This window comes from Salarias fasciatus, chromosome 14 (assembly GCF_902148845.1).
Source record: "Salarias fasciatus chromosome 14, fSalaFa1.1, whole genome shotgun sequence".
Classification (NCBI taxonomy): Eukaryota; Metazoa; Chordata; class Actinopteri; order Blenniiformes; family Blenniidae; genus Salarias; species Salarias fasciatus.
Window position 1 is genome coordinate 4561917 of NC_043758.1, and position 20625 is coordinate 4582541.

General features: G+C 44.2%; 1 protein-coding gene across 2 annotated transcripts; it reads left to right on the plus strand.

The window, feature by feature from the left end:
• Window positions 1-1834: 1834 nt before the first annotated feature.
• Window positions 1835-6351, plus strand: rhbdd1 (rhomboid domain containing 1). 2 transcript variants are annotated; one of them, XM_030108613.1, is made up of 8 exons: window positions 1835-2039; window positions 3168-3342; window positions 3447-3726; window positions 3821-3953; window positions 4169-4257; window positions 4372-4437; window positions 5415-5558; window positions 5667-6351. In XM_030108613.1, the coding sequence occupies exons 2-8, from the start codon at window positions 3190-3192 to the stop codon at window positions 5777-5779; spliced, it is 978 nt and encodes a 325-aa protein (XP_029964473.1). In that variant the 5' UTR covers window positions 1835-2039; window positions 3168-3189; the 3' UTR covers window positions 5780-6351. The 2 variants fall into 2 exon arrangements, with proteins under 2 accessions (XP_029964473.1, XP_029964472.1); XM_030108612.1 differs by having other exon boundaries at window positions 3178-3342.
• Window positions 6352-20625: the final 14274 nt, after the last annotated feature.

Below are 20625 nucleotides of genomic sequence, written 5' to 3' on the forward strand. Positions count from 1 at the left end.
GGTCCGATTGGCTTCTCTGATAAGGATCCTGTCGTCTCGGCGGAGCACGGAGCAGAATGAAGGACCAATGAGGATCTCCCATCAGCACGAGTACGAATAATGACGGACAATGCTCGGGCTGAACTCGGATTCGAAAAAAATGCATTATCCGTAACGAGTACTCGTTTAAAACGAGTATTCGGCACATCCCTACCTTGGGGAACCCCACACCTAATTTCATGGGTTCCTGAGGAACATGTATCCATACATACCGTAAAAACATCGATCTGTGAGAACTGAACCAGGTAAGAACAGTACCAGAGAAGCCCACCAGGTGTCTCAATCTATTTATTAAAATGTTATGGTCTACTGTCAAAAGCATCACTCAGGTCTAGTAGAACCAACACTGTGAATTTTTTATTATCTAAATTCCACCTGATGTCATTTAAAATCTGTAAAGGGCCGTACTGTGGTTCACTCTAAAACCAGACTGATGTCTTTCTAAAATGTTATTTTTTATTGAAAAGTCATTGACTTGGTTAAAAACCAGTCTTTCTAAAACTTTACTTAACATTAAATGTATAACAAACTGTGACTTAAACTCAACCACATACTATTCAGCAATTCCTCCACGAATCAAACTTCCTGCTGTTTGGCACATTTGAAAATTAAGAGGTTGTGTCAGTCTGACAAAAATGATTAAATGACTAAATGATTAAATGATGCACAAGAAAGAATAAAACGAAATATTCGTGTCCACGTTTTATTGAGTTCAAAGATTTAAAGCCACTGTTAACTCTGGATGATGTGACTTCAGCTCTTCTGCTGCTTTTCACTTAATTTCACACGCAACTTTTTCAAAGTTGACCTCGTTCTTCTCAGACACAAACTTTATGGTCTAACCTTTAAAATCAGACTGACACAGCTTATGTAGCTTCACAGATGCAGCAGTTTTTAAAACATGTTCTCTAAAACTCACTCATCATTGTAAACCCGCTGTGTGGATGTGAGCCTCCACTTCCTCATGCATGCTGTTCATAGAAGCGGCCACTAGCTGGCAGTGTTGGACAGCAGTGGAATCTGCGCTCTGCTCCTTCTGAACGAGAAGGTGAATAGAAACGAATTCCCAGGAGTCGTAATTGATAATGAAATTAGCTGGAAACCTCACATAAATCAAATTCAAAACAAAATATCCAGAAGCATCTCAGTCCTGGCCAAAGCCGGGGATATTCAGGACCAGAACTCTCTCTCTATTCTTTGCAACTCACTGATTTTCCCATGTGTGGAAGTTTGGGGAAACGCTTATGCAAATGCACTACAAGGACCTGTTATTCTGCAGAAAAAAGCAGCAAGACTCGTCCACAAGGTCGGCCTCTCGGAGCACTATTCATACAATCAAAATCTTTGAAATCTGTGGATCTTGTGGAGTTAAGAACTATTCAAATAATAAACAAGGCAAAGAATAAATTATTACCACAAAACATTCGAAATATTCGTACCACCCTGAAGAGCTTCTGTGTCACAACACTGGAAATAAAATTATAGAGTAAATTTTCTGTGGAGACACACATGACGGATGGATGGATGGATGGATGGATGGATGGATGGATGCATCGTTTGGAAATTTCCCTCTCGGCCTTTTAGTAACATACAATGAAGTTTAAATCTTCCAAAATTCTGCAGACAGCTGAAACATCAGCTGCTTTATGAACCAAGTGTTACTGAGATTTTGGGCTTCACGTTGTGTGTAGACTTATTTGGAAAAAGTGTGCATGCTGCAGACGCGTACACGCTGTTACCTAATGCGCATGCGTCGGCCACGTAGTTTTGTTTTCGTCATGTGACGCGTGACGTCATGACGCACCGCCGCAACCTGTGGTCCTTCTGTTTTGACTCCGTCAGGAATGATGAAATGTGGAGAAATAAACTGTGCCGACGTGTGTTTATCGTGATATTTCTATTCGGCTGAGTGTTAGACTCACTCGGAAACGCTCTCGGCGCTCTAACCTGGCGGAACAAGCAGACACGGTTTGAATCCGGAAGGAGGAAGAGCTGCGACAGTAAGTTTACTTTTAGTCACGATGACGCGGAAACCTTTTTTTTTCAGGTGAAATTCACAAAAATAGTGTTAAAATCTGATGTTGTGCAATTAAAAAACGTAATCCTGCCTAAAAGCCTGTTTATTAAACGTTAAAGACAGTGGTGTAGAGAGACCTCCTCTTAGGGCTCCATTAACACTTTCATCAGGAGTCATGCTTCAGTATATCATGTATAAACTACGATCTCCGTTTGCTGTGGATGTAAATGAAGAATAAATCACCTGAAAATCACAATCATTGGGCTCTATGCACAACTCAACCACTTCCTGAACTTCAGGAGGCTCCTTGTTTCCTGTCTTTTATGATAGGACGAGCTGATTAATGCACGTGTGTCTGACTATTACTGTTGTGGTTACAGAGGTCAGACACACCTGGATTAATCAGCTCATCCTATCATGAAAAGACAGGAAACAAGGAGCCTCCTGAAGTTCAGGAAGTGGTGAAGTTGTGCATAGAGTCCATTCAGCTGAAGTTTACTGGGCTGAACTTAACGAGTACTAGATGAAGTATCTGTTGTGCTTGAATAATGCCGTTAAGTTCATATATTTAGAGCCGACAAGTGCTCACAAAGTCTGTCCCTGAATATTTGTTCTTGTTTAACTTACATTATGTCTCAGTAATGATAAAATGCTTTGTAAACGAATGTTGTAAGTTGTTTAAAAAAACACAACAAAGCAGTTTTTCTTGGAGTAAATTGCATCCTTTACATGCATTCAGGGATTATCTGTGTAAAAGTATGTTTGTCTTGGAAATATTAATATTAAATACGAAACGACATTTGTAACTTATGCAATTCAACCACAGATTAATCAGAAATTCTTTCACCAATTATAGTTCATTGGTGAAACTTCAAACTCCCTGCCGTTGGGCACATTTGGAAATAAAGAGGTTGTTTCAGTCTAACAAAAAGGCGAAATGAAGCACAAGAAACAATAAAACTGCATAATCATGCTGCCGGATGATGTGACTTCAGCTCCTCTGATGCTTTTCAGTGAATTTCACACCCTGCTCTTTCAGAGTTGACCTTTTTCATTCTGCACAGACACGAGCCTCATGGTTAAACCGGAGCTGAATGTTTCTCACTCTCAGGTTTCTTCAGTCTGTGTTCAGGATGAGGAACAGACAGAGGGGGTCTCACCTGGGCCTGCTGCTCCTGGCCTCCCAGTTGTTCCAGGTGGGGTTGAACAACATCCCTCCGGTCACTCTGGCTGTTCTGGGTCTCAACGTGTATCTGTTCCTGTTCCCCGCCGCTCCACTGATGAAGGTGAATCATTTAACGTGAGATCAAGCCAGAGAGGAAGAAATAAGACACTACATGAGTGAACAGATGAAGTAATTGATGTTTCTGTTGTCTTTCACCATCTCCAGACCTGCGTTAGTGTCCAGCAGGCCTACTGGCTTCGAGACTGGCGCAGACTTCTGCTGTCCCCTCTGCACCATGCAGACGACTGGCATCTGTACTTCAACATGGTGTCCTTCCTCTGGAAAGGCATCAAGCTGGAGCGCCGTCTGGGCGGACCCTGGCTCCTCTACCTGCTGTCGGTCTTCTCTCTGCTCACCGGGCTGGTCTACCTGCTGCTGGAGGCGCTGCTGACGGAGCTCACACAGGATCAGTCTTACAGCATGTCGTGTGCAGTGGGCTTCTCAGGTACGCAGGTTCTTGTAAACATTGTTAGTTATTCAATATTTCATATAGTTTATTCTCCAACCACATGGAAGAGATTTCTTCACTGTTGTTCCAGGAGTCCTGTTTGCTCTGAAGGTGCTGAATAATCATTACCACCCCGGAGGAATCACCTATGCTATGGGCATCCCCGTGCCCAGTCGCTATGCCAGCTGGGTGGAGCTTGTTCTGATCCACCTAACCTCACCTGGGTGCGTCATGAATGAGATATAATCTACAACAGGTCGACCTTTAAGACCAAAAGAGGCATTTATGTCATTTACTGCATTTACAAATTTAACTGAAGCTTCAAAACACATTCAACCTTTAAAATCAGACTGACACAGCTTCTATAGCTTCTGTTCATTAAAGCGGCCACTAGCTGGCAGTGTTGGCCAGCAGTTGAGTCTGCGCTCTGCTCCTCCAGGACCTCTTTCGTGGGCCACCTGTCTGGAATCCTCGTGGGTCTGCTGTACACCAGCGGACCACTGAAGGGCGTCATGGAGAAATGTGCAGGTCTGAGCTCGTGTGCACCGCCGTTAAGTCTGAATTCTACTGGAATGTGAAATAACCACCGGGGAGTTCATTCTCTCGATGTGTGACAGAAATGTGTGTTTGTGTTTTCACCAGAGTTTGTATCGTGGAATGGATCCAACTCACGACCACACGGGTACTACAACTCTACAGGGCCTTCAGGTAGCTCATTATTAGAGGAAGGGTTTTCAAAGTGTGGGGCGAGCCTTTATTCAGGCCAACCGGAGAGCTTTGGAAGGCCACACATCAGCAGGAAAACTGTGGCAGTCAGGAGATGACTTTTCCCTGCATTATGCTTCTCTTTGTAGTTTTTAATAAGAGGCTAAACTTTACATTTTTCTATTGTAAGACACATTTAAAAAAAACTAAAAGAATTGTGTCTTTACAGACCAAATTTAGTTAAACAATGAGACACACAAAAGCTACTTATCTGATACATGAACGATGTCCACAAACTGCTTAAAATGTATTTCTAAAATACCTACAAGGCTGCAAAAAGAACCAGTATTTAAATGTTTTATATGGTCCAATTAAAATGGGAGCATGCTGAAGGCAAGCGGACATTCACAAGTACGGTAATGAAACATCAGCATTATCAGCAGGAAGGACTTTCTGCTGTGTGTTCGTGTGACGATCTGAGCAGGATTTGACCTCATGTTCCCTCAGTTTAGACTCTCGGGTTGTTATATGGACCTGTAAACAAAGAGCACGACGCATCAGTCAATGGAGCAAACTGGTATCGATAAAGTTTCCATGTTATTGGCTGAATCGGTGTATTACACTTGTTTTTAAGGTCTTTAGCAGGATTTGGACTGAGGGGGTGTTAGAGAAGCCTCGGTTACATTCTGCTGGCTTTGCTCCTTTCGGTGCTCGTTTTCCCCAAATCCCTCCTCCTAATGAACACACTGCCATCAGCAGCGCAGACCTGAGCCGTGATCAGGAAAGTCATTAACATTTTTATTTCTCCCTCAGTCACCAAATATATGAATAAACGGTGAAAGTGTTTGAATTGAAGTTGAATTTGCGGAAATGGTGACAACTTTAATAATCAGAAAACAGCAGTTCTATTTGACTCCGCCTTGCCTCCTTACTGAATTCACTGGTTTGGTAGTGTGTAAAGTGTTTGGTTGTGTGTTTAGGCTACGGTGACCCCTATGCTGGATTCTCTGGAGGCTATCAGTACACTCCACGCCAGACGCCCCATCACACCGCCTCCTACACAGGCGGCCTGACGGAGGAGCAGCAGCTGGAGGAGGCCATCAGAAACAGCCTGAATGACCGAGGTGATGAAGCTTTCCTCTTTAAAGTCATCTGCACTCGTCTCAAATGACACTCAAGTCAAATGTCTTCAAGATGAGTGTGCGTCTGTTTTTGTTTTTACGGTTTTGTAGGACGGAGCGCTGGTCTGGGAGGTGCTGCCCCTCCTCCTTATGGTTTCCATTTCTCCAATGAGCCCAGCGCTGAAGAACTGCGATGGAGGAGGATGAGGAGGTTCGACAGCTGAACATTCAGGCAGCAAGACGGAGGAAGAAAAAGTCTTAATCCTGAGTCTTCAGGTCCTGAATGAGGAGGAGTAAAAACACAGTCGGACTCGTTACATCTGTAACATGTGATACCGGGTCGGCCTTCGTGCTGCAGCACATTCAGAAACTGTGTTCCAGGCCAACGATCCGCTCAGGGTTCTTTGTAGATAGTTCAGAGATTTTGCTACTCTTTAAAATCTGTTCTTGAGAGATGTTCGATTCGTCTCGCTGAACTTTGATTGCTCATGTTTGGTTTTCACAGCCTTCAGTTTTCTCAGCAGGAGATGCAGTGTTGACTGATATGTCTTTAGTTTACACCCGATTTACAAAAGCTGTGATAAAAAAGAAGAACTCAAGCTTATGATAAGAAAATACTGACGTTTAAAAAAAAATTTCACCTGGAAGCCAGTGTGGAGTTTATCCCCACAGCGTCTTCAGACATGAACTGATCTAAAGTTTGTTCATCAGAAAAATGGCAGTGCAGCTTAACTTCTTTAAATGCAGACTGAAAGTGATGTTGTGTCAATATCTGCAATAAATGTTATTTTGAGAAAAGAAGATCTGATCATCTGCTGGTTTTTGAGTTGGACTAATTCTGATAATCTCTGATTTCCATCCTGTGTCTTCTTATTAAATGACTTCAGGCTTTTTAATCCTTTTGTAATCCAATTGTGCATTCATGATTGACTGGGAAATGGGAAACCTTCACTTCCCACTGGGAAAAAGGTGACTGAACTCGTCAAGTGGGGAGTTTCCCTCCAGGAACTCCCACAAGTGGTTCTGGAATCATCCTATTTCGTCTATCTATTACACTTGTTTTTAAGGCCTTCAGTAGGATTTGGACTGAGGGGGTGTTGGAAAAGCATCAGTCACATTCTGTTGGCTTTGATGTGTGATGGAAATTTCTAATGAGTGCATGCTTAATTGATTTGTAGTGCTTACAGTTATTCGTTATAACTAACCGTAGCTGTCTGTAAGCATAGTGGCGTGAGCGGTGGAAAAACAGTGAGCACGAAGAGGAGATGAGCCCAAGTTGACTGGTCCACTTCTTTTATTTCTTGTGCAAAATATTAAAGTGCAAAAAGTGCAAACAAAAGTGCATCGGAGGATTTTCAGGAGCTAGGCTTTCCCAGCAGTAGTTTATCACTCCGCTGCCACTACCACAACAAAACTCACAATAATAATCTAAAGAAAACAAAACCCATACCTAATAAACCAAAATAACTACCCAAATAAATAAATGAAATCTTAAACCATATCTAAAATCTGTGCAACCAACCCCATCCGTTTCCACTCTTGCTCCAGCCCAGAACTTTCTTTAGTGATGTTCAGTCCCCTGGGGAATCTTTTGGCCGGACACCACTCCTGGACACAAGAGCAGAAGGTGAGTAAAAAATCACTCACCCAACACCTTCTCACACTCATTGCATGCACACTGACACCTCAAAGAAAAGCCAATTAAAAGCAGGCACATACATTGTGCATTCTCAGATTTTATTTGTCATGTTTGTCTTGCAGGTCCGCCGCCATCACTGCACCCGACTGGACCCCCAGACAAACAACCTCAATAAATAAAGAATTTTAAAATGACAATCGCTGTGCAAATTGTTCTTTATGTGCAAATTAGCCTTCTTAAAAGTGCTGTGTGCATTCCAAAGTGCTAAGTGAGTGAGTGAAAAAGTGTCTCTGTGCAAAGTGCAGTTGCATGTCACACGTGACCAACAGACTGTTCGTCACATTTCCCCCTCCCTCTCCATGGCGAAGCCTCCATCCTCGGTGCTTCTGGAGAGACAGTCTGCTACGATGTTGGACTTGCCGGGTCAGTATCGAAGCGTACAGTTGTATGGCTGCAGGAGAGGTACCATCCAGTGATCTGATTGTTGGTATCCTTCATCCGGTGCAGCCACTGGAGGGCACGGTGGTCTGTCTCCAGCTCAAAGCGACGTCCAAGCAGTAAGTACCTGAGACTATTCATTGCCCATTTTACCACCAAGCACTCCTTCTCCACCGTTGAGTACCTGGTTTTGTGGTCCAGCAGCCGCTGACTAAGGAAAACGACTGGTCTCCTCTCCCCCTCCTTCTCCTGGATCAAGACGGCCTCAAATCCACTTTGTGAGGCGTCCGTTTGAAGGATAAAGGGCTGTCTAAAGTCAGGGCTGTGTAGAACTGGCTCTGTGCGGATGGCCTCCTTCAGATCCCTAAAGGCCTGCTCGCACTCTTCTGTCCAATGCACTCTGTTGGGAGCTGCATTCTTCGTCAGACTTGTCAACACAGCAGTTCTTTCAGAAAAATGTGGCACAAACTTTCTGTACCAGCCAACCAATCCAATAAATCCTCTCACCTTCCTTTTGGTGGTGGGGACTGGGAATGCTCGAATGGCCTCCCTCTTTTCCACCTGTGGCTTGATCTTCCCAAAGCTGATGGTGAAACCCAGGTACTGTACCTCCTGGCAGGCCACTGAACACTTCCTGGGGTTGATGGTCAGTCCAGCTGCTCTAATCCGGTGTAGAACTTACTGGAGGTGGTGTAGGTGTTTTTTCCCAGGAGCTACTGTAAATCACCACATCGTCCAGATAGGCAGCCGAGAAGTCAGACACATCCCGCAGTATGTGATCCATCAGGCGCTGGAAGGTTGCTGGAGCCCCCTGCAGACCAAATGGCGTCACCTTCAACTGGTACATACCAAATGGTATCCTGAATGCTGTCAGCTCCTTTGCTTTTAGGTCCAGCGCCAGCTGCCAGTAACCTTTACTGAGATCCAGGGTGGTGATGTACGCTGCTCTTCCCACTCTCCAACAGGTCGTCGACTCGAGGCATCGGATATGGGTCAAAGTTGGAAATGGAGTTGAGGTACCTGAAATTAATGCAGAATCGCAAAGTGCCATCTTTCTTGAGTACCAGTTCGATTGGACTACACCACTCACTATTGGACACTTCAATTATTCCCATTTCCAGCATGAGTGTGACTTCGTTTTGTAGTACCGGCATCAACCACCTTTGGGATCCTGTAACTCTGCTGACGGACTGGGGCATCCTTCTTCAGTTTTATCTTGTGCTGGACCAAAGAAGTGAAGCCTGGGGTCTCCTTAAAAGAGATGGGTCAAGCAGTGGCTGAATGGCTTCCTCCTGAGTGGAAGAAAGGTGCGAGAGGTCAACTGCAACAGCTTCTTCTGCACCAGTTGGGAAGCATTTCTCTGTAACCTCATCATCCTGCATAGCTCGAACCAATAACTGCTGTGACGGCTCCTGATGAATATGAAACTCCTTCAGCAGGTTAACATGAAAACCTGGTGCTTCTTTTGCCTGTGTGGCATGTAGAGCTCGTAGGTCACTTTCCCAACCTGCTCGGTGACTTCAAACGGCCCATGCCATTTAGCAAGCAGTTTTCTGTCATTGGTTGGTAGCAACAACAGTACCTTTTGGCATGGTCAGAAGACTTCTCTCCTTCGCCTTCCGGTCAAACCACGATTTCTGATGTTGCTGCACTTCCTTCAGGTTGTCCTGAGCCAGTGCTGCCATAGCCTCAAGTTGCTCTCTCTTTTTGATGACGTAGGCTACAATGTTGTCACCCTCACTCTCCGTCTGCTCCCAGTAGTCCTTCAGGAGGTCCAGGGGCCCCCTCAGCTGGCGTCCACACAACAGCTCGAAGGGCGAGGAGCCGGTGGATGATTGTGGGATCTCCCGGTAGGCAAACAGGAGATACGGCAGCCATTGATCCCAGTCAGTACCTGTGTCACAAACAAACTTAGGCAGCATGTGTTTCAGAGTCTTGTTGCAGTGCTCTACCAGCCCATCCGTTCGAGGATGATAAGGTGTGGTCCTGATCCCCTTAATCCCCAACAGCTGGTCGACCTGCTTTAGTAGTTTGAACATAAAGTTGGTATCACAATCAGTCAGAATTTCTTTTGCTACTCCAACTCTCAAGAATAGTTGCAGTAGACTGTCAGCAATCTGTTTTGCTTTGATTGAACGCAGCGGAAAAGCTTCTGGGTATCTGGTAGCATAATCATAAATGACCAAGATGAAGTGATTAACAGAAGAACTTTTCTCAAGTGGACATACAATGTCCATGCCAATCCTTTCGAATGGGGTGTCAATGATCGGCAGAGGTTGTTGTTGTAACCGCAGGAATGAAGCACGCACACTCGGTTGCAGTTTAACTCATTTTTTAGTGAACTTAAAGAATGAATGAACAAACCGCCGGATTTCATACTGGTGCACCACCATCATGTCATCAACATTCCGGCCGGAAACAAGTATCACACACAAAAGGTTCCGGGGCGCAGCCCGAACAGTTATACAGTGACAATATCACACTGTAACAGTTGTAACTGGACCTGAGAAACTCCCCTTCCTGCTGTGAGTTGACATTTGTCAGATGATTTGCAGAATTTGTAAACCTCTGTGTACATGTCTGGCCACACAAAATGACTACTGATTCTGCGCAGTGTCTTTTGAAATGCCGTGTGACCTGCCCAGGGAATGGAGTGATCCAGTTCCATCACCTGCTGAGTACGTTTCTGTCTTTGGGAGAACCTGTAAACTTGTCTGGCCTTCTCTGAGCTTTTGATTTTCTAGTCTTTCCTGGTTGAGCCTCAAACTCTTCCTCTTGAAGGAAGGAAGCTCCTCCAAAAGAACCTTAGCCTTTTGAGCTCTGGTGAGAACATGTACAGGTTTAAACAGACCATCTGCATTCTAATTGTAATTGGGTTCCAAATTAACTTGTCGTTTCTCTGTTTGGTTATCGACAAACATCAGACCAAGTAGAGTAGGCACATCATTACCCAGAATAACCTCAAACGGTAAACTGTCTGCAAGGGCAACATTTAACAGATAAGTTTGTCCTCCAATTGTCATGTACACCTCGGCTGTTGGGTATTTATGTTCATCTCCATGAATACAAGTGAGTGGTGTTTTGTCTCTAGCCCATCTCTCTTCTGGGACCAAGCTAGACAGGACTACAGACTGAAAACAACCCGAATCTAGCAGCGCTTCTGCTTTTAAGCCATTATTCAGCACAGGTGTTGTGTGCCCCCTCACCTCTCTGGTGGTTGCTGCAGCTGATCTTGGTACCAAGCACAGTAAAGACTGTTTGGATTTTAGGGCAGGACAAAAATGCTGTGTATGGCCTAAGATTTCACAGTTGTAGCATCCTATATCCTGATTTTGTGTCCTATTTGAGAGTCTCTTAGCTGGGCCCCAGCGAGACTGGTTAGATGGAGATTGCCTACTGATATTACCCCCAGGGACAGGACCACCGCCACTACCCCGAAAGGACTTACTTGGCTCAATGAAACGTTGCTCCCGTCCAAAGTAGACAGCTCTGGACCCTTTACGTGTAGCTAGGAAGGCCTCCACCAGACGAGCTGCTTTCTCTGCGCTGCCAGGGTCACGTTCTTTGACCCAGATCTTGATCTCTGGGCTGACCATGTGGAGAAACTGCTCTGGAATCATCTTCTCCAGAAGGTCACGTTTCTTTGTTTTTTCAGGCTGGAGTCACCGGTATAACAAGTCTTTTAACGGCACTTACAGCTCCCGTGGCATCTCCTCAGGTTCAATTTGTGACCTGAAGCATTGGTGGTAGGTCTCGGCAGTAATTTCATAACTCTTTTGGCCGGACACCACTCCTGGAATGTGAGTAAAAGTCACACACACACTTCCCCACACTCACATACCCAACACCTTCTCACACTCACTGCATGCACACCAACACCTAAAAGAAAAGCCAGTTAAAAACAAGCACATATATTGCACATTCTCAGATGTGATTTGCCATGTTTGTCTTGCAGGTCCGCCGCCATCACTGCATCTGACCGGACCCACAAACAAATGAACAACCTCAATGAATGAATAAATAATTTTAAAATGACAATCGCTGTGCAAATTATTCTTCATGTGCAAATAAGCCTTCTTAAAAGTTCTGTGTGCATTCCAAAGTGCTAAGTGAGTGAGAGAAAAAGTGTCTCGGTGCACAGTGCAGTTGCATGTCACACGTGACCAACAGCTTGTTCGTCACACTGGTCACACAGTCAGATGTGTGAGGAACCGCGAATGCTTTGTTCAGAATGTACTTTTCCTGATCGTCTCTGTGTAGCAGCTGCAGGCACTTGTGGGAGTCTTCCTGGATCCAGTCTACTGCTGGAGACAGTAAAGGCCTCTGGGACAGTTGTTAGAAATGTGCACGCCCCTGCAAGGCAGAACTCCCCCTGTTACACTCGTGACTGTGTGATTTCTCAGCTGCGCAGCTTAATAAATTGAGACCACCGAGAACTCACCATTTGATGCACTTTGTTAAATAAAGTAGGCGTTACAGCTGGCATCACAAACAGGATCCTACAAGTGGAATCTGGCGGATGACGGAGACCCAGCGATTGGCCATCCTGTGGACAAATTGCTGCAGCCCCGCCGCCATTGACGGACCCTATGAAGTCCGAGCCTACCATCTGGACCACCGCTAGGATCCACGAACTGTTCTCTCCTCCTTTTCGGGGAAACTCCTACAAGCACCCGGTGAGTTCTTTCCATATGGGACTGGTTGGAGGGCGAGTGACTGATGTAGTGCCGGTCACTATAATACACAGATAAAACTGACAGTAAATGCCCCCAGAGTGGTTGAGATTAAAGAGAAGTTTTTTAGAACTTTTGCACCCTCGGGTCTGGGCTGGGAATCGCTTGGTGAAAAAAGGCCAGTGGAAGACGTTCCAACTGAAAATGGGTAACAGATTTGTTAAAGAGGAGTCCTCAAAACACCATAATATGTCATGACATGTCAAGAAAACATGGGCCTGAGAGTGTGGGATGTGTGAGAGAATGGACTGAATGGTTTAGGTTCCGCAGAGGGGGGAGTTTGAGCATGGGAAAGTTACTGGCTTTGCAGAAATGTTCACTGGGAAAAAAAGAAGAGAAACAGAAAAAAAAGGAAACAAACAGGCGCCTGATCTCTCTCCATTCTGACACCAGATGTGCTTGACAGCTCGACTTTGCAACATGTTGAGAGAGACGGAGGAGGTGGCAGGATGACACACACACACACACACACACACACACACACACACACACACACACACACACACACACACACACACACTGCATTGCAGATACCACCATGTTGGCGGTTTCATGTGTCAGGAAGGTTGTGTGTCAGGTCGTCGTCTCCCACGCAGGCAGCACAGCCTGTGAAGAGATCCGAGTGATCCACCTGCTGCGACTCCGTCGCTGAGCGTTGAACACGGCGGTGCTGCACACCGGCAGGCGGGTCGAGCGGCGGGCGTCCCACTGATTCAAACTCCAAAAGGACACTGTCTCAGCTGAGCAGCTCCACAGTCTACCTGAGGATCAGCACTGCTCGTGCCCATCTTTAATCAGAAAAACCAAAAGGCAGCTTTTCTGCTGGTGTATTGTTAAGAGGAAAGTTCAGAGGAAAACATGTCGGTGGTGCAGACGACCTCCAGCAACCTTCATCTCTCTGGTGGAGCTCAGCTGAAGTCTGTTGCTCCCTGGAGCAAGCGCTAAACACCCACTTTAATCCCACAGAAGAAGAAAAAACATCCAGCTAGTCAAATCCAACATGAAGGTCAATTTGTCTCTGCGTCTGCTAAAGCCCGCCAAGATAACAATGGATTCCCGCGGGAGCGCTGAATATGCTGGGGCATCAATGAAAGGAGCTCATGGTGAAAGAGGAGGAAGCGGTTTCCCCTTCCTTCCTCCACACAGTGCAGCGATTAACTGCATCGGCCTCAAATCCCATTCAGCAGCTCCTGCAGTCTGCCGGAGAGCAGCGGATCCCGGTACGGGCTTTAAACCCGGCGGCTCGATGGCTGCCGGGCCACAGTCACATCCTGGGAGTCATGGCTGAACACAGTTTACACTTTATTCAGAGCAGAGGTCATCAAACCTGTGTGTGTGTGTGTGTGTGTGTGTGTGTGTGTGTGTGTGTAAGGGCCGGTCGCTCTTAAAAAATAATTCAAATCAATATTGTAACCTGAGCAATATGTTAGTGTTTGTTCTGAAAAAATTCCTGTCAATATTTTATTTTTAATAATATTCAACCATCTTAACAGTCCAGCTTCACCTGCACTGGTTAGTTGATGGAGACCACTGTAAACTGAAAGATTTTCTGAACAGACTTTAAAGGAGGGGTATTATGCAAAATCCACTTTTGAGCTTTGTGTAATGCTATAGTGTCATTTCCCCATTAAAAAGACGTATGGAGTTGTTTCCTGAACCATTCACGCATATTTAAGCAATCCCTGAATCTCCCCCTGGCAGCCATGTTGAGCGCTGAAACGCTCTGTGCTGCACAGCTCCGCCCATAATGCACAGCTCCGCCCCAGCTCTGACGTAGTCTGCACAGCTCCTACTGCACAGCTCGAGCAAGCAGCAGAAATGAGCTTCCTCTGTAGGGTGGCGGGGCGCTCCCTTAGAGACAGGGGGAGGAGCTCAGTCACCAGGGAGGAGCTCGGAGTAGAGCCGCTACTCCTCCACATCCAGAGGAACCAGCTGAGGTGGCTCTGGCACCTCTTTAGGACGCCTCCTGGATGCCTCCCTGGGGAGGTGTTCCGGGCATGTCCCACCGGGAGGAGACCCCGGGGAAGACCCAGGACACGCTGTCTCTCGGCTGGCCTGGGAACGCCTCAGGATCCTCCCATAAGAGCTGGGTCAAGAGTCTGGGGACAGGGAAGTCTGGGCATCCCTGCTTAGACTGTTGCCCCTGTGACCCAGTCCCGAAGGAAAGGTAGAAAATGGATGGATGGATTGATGGACGGACGGATGAATTAAGTTTAAGAAGTACATAAAGATTATCTTGGGGGGGCCACCTGCTGCTGTGAAGTTTGAATTATGAGACATTTCTTGTGGGTCTGATTACATTTGTCTGCTGATTTGCAAATATTAACGTCAAAAGTCACGTGGCATTTTTTCATAGTTGTAGAATTGTTCTTTGCACTTGGAAGAATTGCTGTGTTTTGTTTTGGCTCCTGAAGATTTTTTTTCTTGCACCTGAAAGATTTTAGTTTGCACTTGAAGGGTATTCTTTTTTTAAATTGAGGAAATGTGTTTCTTTGTGTGTGTAACGCCTATCTACAAAACAAAATGCTTTCGTTTGAGAAAGATGTTTTGAATCAATTTTTAATAAAGATAAAAATGTTCAAAGTGATAGACACTAGGGAAATTCATTATTTAATCAATGTTAAGCTAACTAACTTGAAGGATGTAGCAATTTAATTACGTAAATAAAAACTTAGATCTTTAAAGGAAAACAGATGTTCAGAGACGAGCTGTTCACAGAGAGGAGAGTAAAATCATCCGTACTGTAAGATGTTTACCATGTGAATATCTGTCCCTGGTTAATTACTGTGGTGGATGTCAGTACCATCAGTTCAGTTATTATTTTAAAGTCTAATATCTAAGTCAAAGAGTTTGTTTATAAGAATGTATCTAAGTCTTTACTTCCAGCACCTGGCTCTTAGAAACAAATATTGACAGATATTTATATAATGGGCATTTTCTTTTGAGGTCCAACACTAAATCTTTATGCTCAGTCCTAAATTGATCTTGCTCTTTGTGAATTTCCTTGTGAATAGTTCAATATTCAGTTAGCATTTTTGACATAAAACATAATATTACATATTTATGACCAAACAGAATACTACAGATAGCAAATAGCGTAGTTCTGATAAATCACTGATGAGAGACAAGGTTCACACACTGTGATCGGCACTTTTAACACAGAGATGTACTTCTAAAAGTTTTCCCGCTTTGCAGGGTTTGTTGAACTTTTGTTCTGTCCAAATTCTTTTTCATCCTCTCTTTGTAACATGAAGCTAAACCACATTGGAAACAGCTTCACGTTTGTGTTTGTTCCTGATTAAATGACGTTGGCCCTGTAAATTCAGCGAGGCGAGGCGGCCAGTGTGAGCTCTGATTCTGAACTGAGCAGAGAGCAGAGCAGAACAGTTTTTTTTTTGTCTTTCCTTTCCGTTCAGAGCTGTTATTTAGTCCAACGTGTCCACTTCAGCCTGAGCCGTCCTCACTGGAGGGGCTGACGGGGGCACTGGAGTGGAGACTATCACGTTCGCCCCCTTTCAACAAAAATCAAGTCAAATCTACTCGACTGCTTCTATCTTACCCAGTTGTCTTCAGAGCTGCTGTCACACTATCTCTCCCTCTTATATTCCTGCCTTTTGTTCGCTCCAGCATCTCAGCGTGTCTCTCTCTACTGCTTTAGGAATTTTTCTCTCTTTGAATTTTGATTCCTCCCCAGTGTCTGCACCCCCCCAAACACACACACACACACACACACACACACACACACACACACACACACACACACACACACACACACACCACCTTTTCTAAAACACTCTCTCTCTCTCTCTCTCTCGTCTTTTCCCTTGATGTTTCTTTCTGTTTGTCTCCTGATTCGTCTCACACAATCTAGCGCTGGTTTTGATCTCACTACACTCCTCTTTCTCTCTCACACACACTCTCTCTCTCTCTCTCTCTCTCTCTCAGTCAGACCGTCTCTCTCCTCGTGGGCTGCCTGCAGATCAGAGTTGGCGTGTCTTTCTGTAAGCTGCAGAGTTTCTGAGCTCCTTGATTCATCGCGGCTCTTTTTGTGACCCATTTCTGCACAAACTCACACAATGTCATGCTGCGAAATGAAATGCAGTGTTTTCATGCTGTACACCCTTCACAATGAGTTCCCTTTCCCTACCGTGTATCTGCAAATGTAGCCTTTAAACGCCACCTGAAAGTGGAGTGCCACAGGGATCTATTCATGGCCCGCTGCGACAGAGAAATCAACTCAATTTCAGGGTGGTAAACATGTTTTCTTATTCATGTGACACCAGAGAATAGGCGTTCTCTTGCATGCAAAACGCAAACTAGCTCAACCTTTTTCACAAATATCTGGAAAAGCAAGAAATTTATGGCAGCTCGCACTCAACAGAACCTTAGAGACAAAGGGAGCAACAAAAACCTAACTCTTTAAAAGTTGTCCAAAAGACTATATCATTGTTTAAGTGATTTATAATTTATCCATCTCTTCCTTGCTTTTTTGCGATGGGAAGCAGTGCTCTACATTGTTTTTTTAAGTCTTAGATTAATATTAATCCTCTCACATTGTCCACTGAACAAAAGACAGATTCTTCCAAATTTAGGATGAGTTATAAACTATTCATCCAATATTTGAGCTTTTTAGCAGACAAGCTCATTTATGCATGCAAGCATATTTGAGTTGATCGAGGAAAGCTCAATCTTGTAGTTAAAACTAAAAGTATGTGATGATTTGCAGCGTGTGACTCACGAAAGACCTGTCTTCACACAGTAAATTCATCTCTATTCAGGAGCTGTGAAAACACTTCGAACAGCTTATTGATCTATTCACTGCTTCTGGAAGTTCAGGCTAAATCTGCATGTGGAAGGAAAACCACAGCACTCACAGAAAACCCACACATGAATAGGGATAACATGCAGGGCAGAAAGTCCTTCCAGCTTAGATGGGATGCTCTGTGGCCTGGCCGCGATGTGAGAATCTTAACTAGAGGTATATGAAATCCGTTTCATTTTTTCCCAGATTCTGTTTTTTCCGTTTTAATATTTCTGAATTTGGTATTTTGTTTTTTATGCTCATTTTTACCATAAAAAAAATGTGTCTGGTAAGTGGAAATGAATAAATGTCCACAATTTAATAGGATATAACAGTCCATTTAATGTTTAAAGTCCTGCAACAAAGAAATACTTTTCAATTAGTCGCATGCGTCTTTGCGAGTCCAGTCCACAGTACATTGATAGTATTTACAAAAAAGCTTTTCCCCTGAGGCATAAAAGTCCGTGTTCTGTTCTGCTCTGTATTTAGCGCTTAGCGTGGAGTTTCATAACTTTTTTGAATGTGTGAGAGGGGAGGGAGCAGCTCGCTTGGACATCGTGTTGTTGCGTCGCGTCTCGTCGCGGCTGGAACGCACGTTCACATTTGTTTTCAATTGTATTTTGACGCAAAATCGCGGAAAGCATTTGGCGGTGTGAACGCAGCTTTAGCATGTTAGCAGCGCTGTGGAAGTGACGTACACGTTGCAGCAGCTCGGGCGGTCCCCCCGGCATGTTTGCTTTGCACTATAAGGTTCCATTTTCTCCTGAAAACTGAATTTCAGACCAGATTAGGATGAATTCCGCAATATTCCGCGTTTTATTCCAATTCCGTTTTTATTGGTCATTTCCGCGATTCCGTCCGCGATTCCGTTAACACGGATTTCATATGGCTCTAATCTTAACCATGACAACTCGGTGTGTGGTTTGCCAAATCAGTGAAGACGCCTCCACTCAGGATTCAAATCTGGTGTGGTTTCAATACAGTTTCACTTTTTCCTTTTAAACTGACCTGTAATTCTAATGCTGATGACGTCAGAGCAAGACAAACCTCAACATGCAAGAAAGTCCAGGACCCCAGGACCCCAGGAAACCACGTTTAAATAATTGATAACTTGCACCATGATTAAATCCTCATGAGGAACATAGAGATCCTGTCAGACGTCACTGCTAGAGGCTAATTAGATTATCATCCCAACCTGTCCAGGGTGTCCCCGTTCCGGCCGACCTCGAGCTGGATGGAGAGAATATCTTTTTCTTTAATGCAGGACTGGTTCATATCTTCCTGCTTTATTGGGCTGAAGGTGGAGCTCAGAGGTATGGAACCTGCAGCTCTGGATCCTCATGTTGCTCCCTAACTCATCTCTGGAGGCTTCCATGAAGCTTTCACAAAAGATGTGAACAAGCATTTAACTTACTTTTAGTATATTTACACATATTGTTTTTAAATGTCTTCTAAATTCCAATCACCAACTAATCCTCAAAACAGACAAAGATCCAAAGCTTACGGTTGCTGGTTACATATTTCATTATGAATCTTTCCAGGTGAAGTAAAGCTGATGTCAGGGCAATACAACTTTTAAACATTTACTAAAATAACTTGTGCCAGGCTGCAGATCATTCAAGTGACAGTGAGAGATGAGAATTCAGTCAATTATTTTGTAATTTCTACTTTCTGTTCTCAATTTTAAAGGTGCATTAAGGAGTTTTACAACCTTAAAAATACTTATTTTCCACCATAAATATGTTACACATTTTTAATGATGTGTAGAATGTGTCCTGACATATTCATTACAAGTACCTCTAACAGCACTAAATTGTCACTTGAAAGTTGCAGTGCCGGTGTCGTGCCAAAAGGTGATTCCCTGCCATAAAGTGATTTCCGGTCCGCAGGCAGCTGAAAAGCGCAGCTTCTGTGGCTCTGCAGCAGTCTTAATTGGGCTCAAACAAGTTTGTTTCTGATCATCCAATGATGTTTATTTGTGTTTGCGTTTGATAGCCTCCTGTACGTCCAGTTGCCTTATGTCGCTATTAAATACCGGTAAGCTAGTTGGCGATTTTAACCTGGCTTGTTGTTATGCTAATAAAGATATGTCACGGAGGTGACACGTTTTCTTTTCTTTTCTTTTTTTTTTTGCACCAAATTGCTAGATTGCTCGACAGAGTAATTTCATCCAAGCAGTGCGTCGTACGGAAATCACTTTCTGGCAGAAATCAAGTGTTGGCTGATTCCAGTCCGCGGAATCAGCTTTTAGGCAAGCAAAATAGCTGATTTTGACATTGTAATGTCCCTTTACCTCATTTTTTAAGTGGTATAAAGTATTGGTTTTACTCAAATGTTGTAAATGTGACTCTGCTGTGTTATATTAAATCATTTTGAGGCAAAATATCGATCCATATACAATACCGGAGGCATGAATCAGCTTTTGGCAAGCAAAATAAGCTGATTTTGACATTGTAATGTCCCTTTTCTCAATTTTCAAACCGTACAACGCACTGCTTGGATGAAATTACTCTGTCGAGCAATCTAGCAATTTTAGTGCAAACAAAAAAAAAAGAAAAGAAAACGTGTCACCTCCGTGACATATCTTTATTAGCATAACAACAAGCCAGGTTAAAATCGCCAACTGGCTTACCGGTATTTAATAGCGACATAAGGCAACTGGACGTACAGGAGGCTATCAAACGCAAACACAAATAAACATCATTGGATGATCAGAAACAAACTTGTTTGAGCCCAATTAAGACTGCTGCAGAGCCACAGAAGCTGCGCTTTTCAGCTGCCCGCGGACCGGAAATCACTTTATGGCAGGGAATCACTTTTTGGCACGACACCTGTCCGGTGTTCCGACAAATCACCAGACAGGTCAGATCTTCATACACCACAGTTCTGCGCATGCGCAGCACGAAACATGCATGCGCAGAGGGAAATTCCAGAGATTCCAAACAAAGGTCGACTAAACATACAGGAGAGGAGAAGTAAGCAAAATGATGGTATTACTGATGATTTCACACTACGTTTTATTGAATACACGTCCTTTGAGATAGGTAAGATCATAACCAAAAGGAACTATGTGTTGTTGTTTTTTTTTATTAACTTTTGAGTGGGAGTATTTTTTTTTTCGGATAGTAAGTTCCACTACGCACTTTCATTCTGCTCTGTGCTGCATCGACACGACAGGATCCTTGTGAAAGAAACCAGTCGGTGCTAGTAATTTAAAAATTCGGTATTTTATTGCAGAGTCAGAGTCAGATCCGTCAGACATAGCGGTCAAACCAGCATACGGTGTATGCGAATTCCGCAATGCATGATTTTCCGTCGGCACCAGAGTTTTTTGGGGAGAATTTGAAAGGAATGACGTAATGCACGCTCCGGCTGGTTAGGTTTCATTTTGTCCGCCATTACTCCGCCAGATGCTTAGTGAGCAACAACTGAGCAGGATCTTCCAGAAAGTAAGAAAAG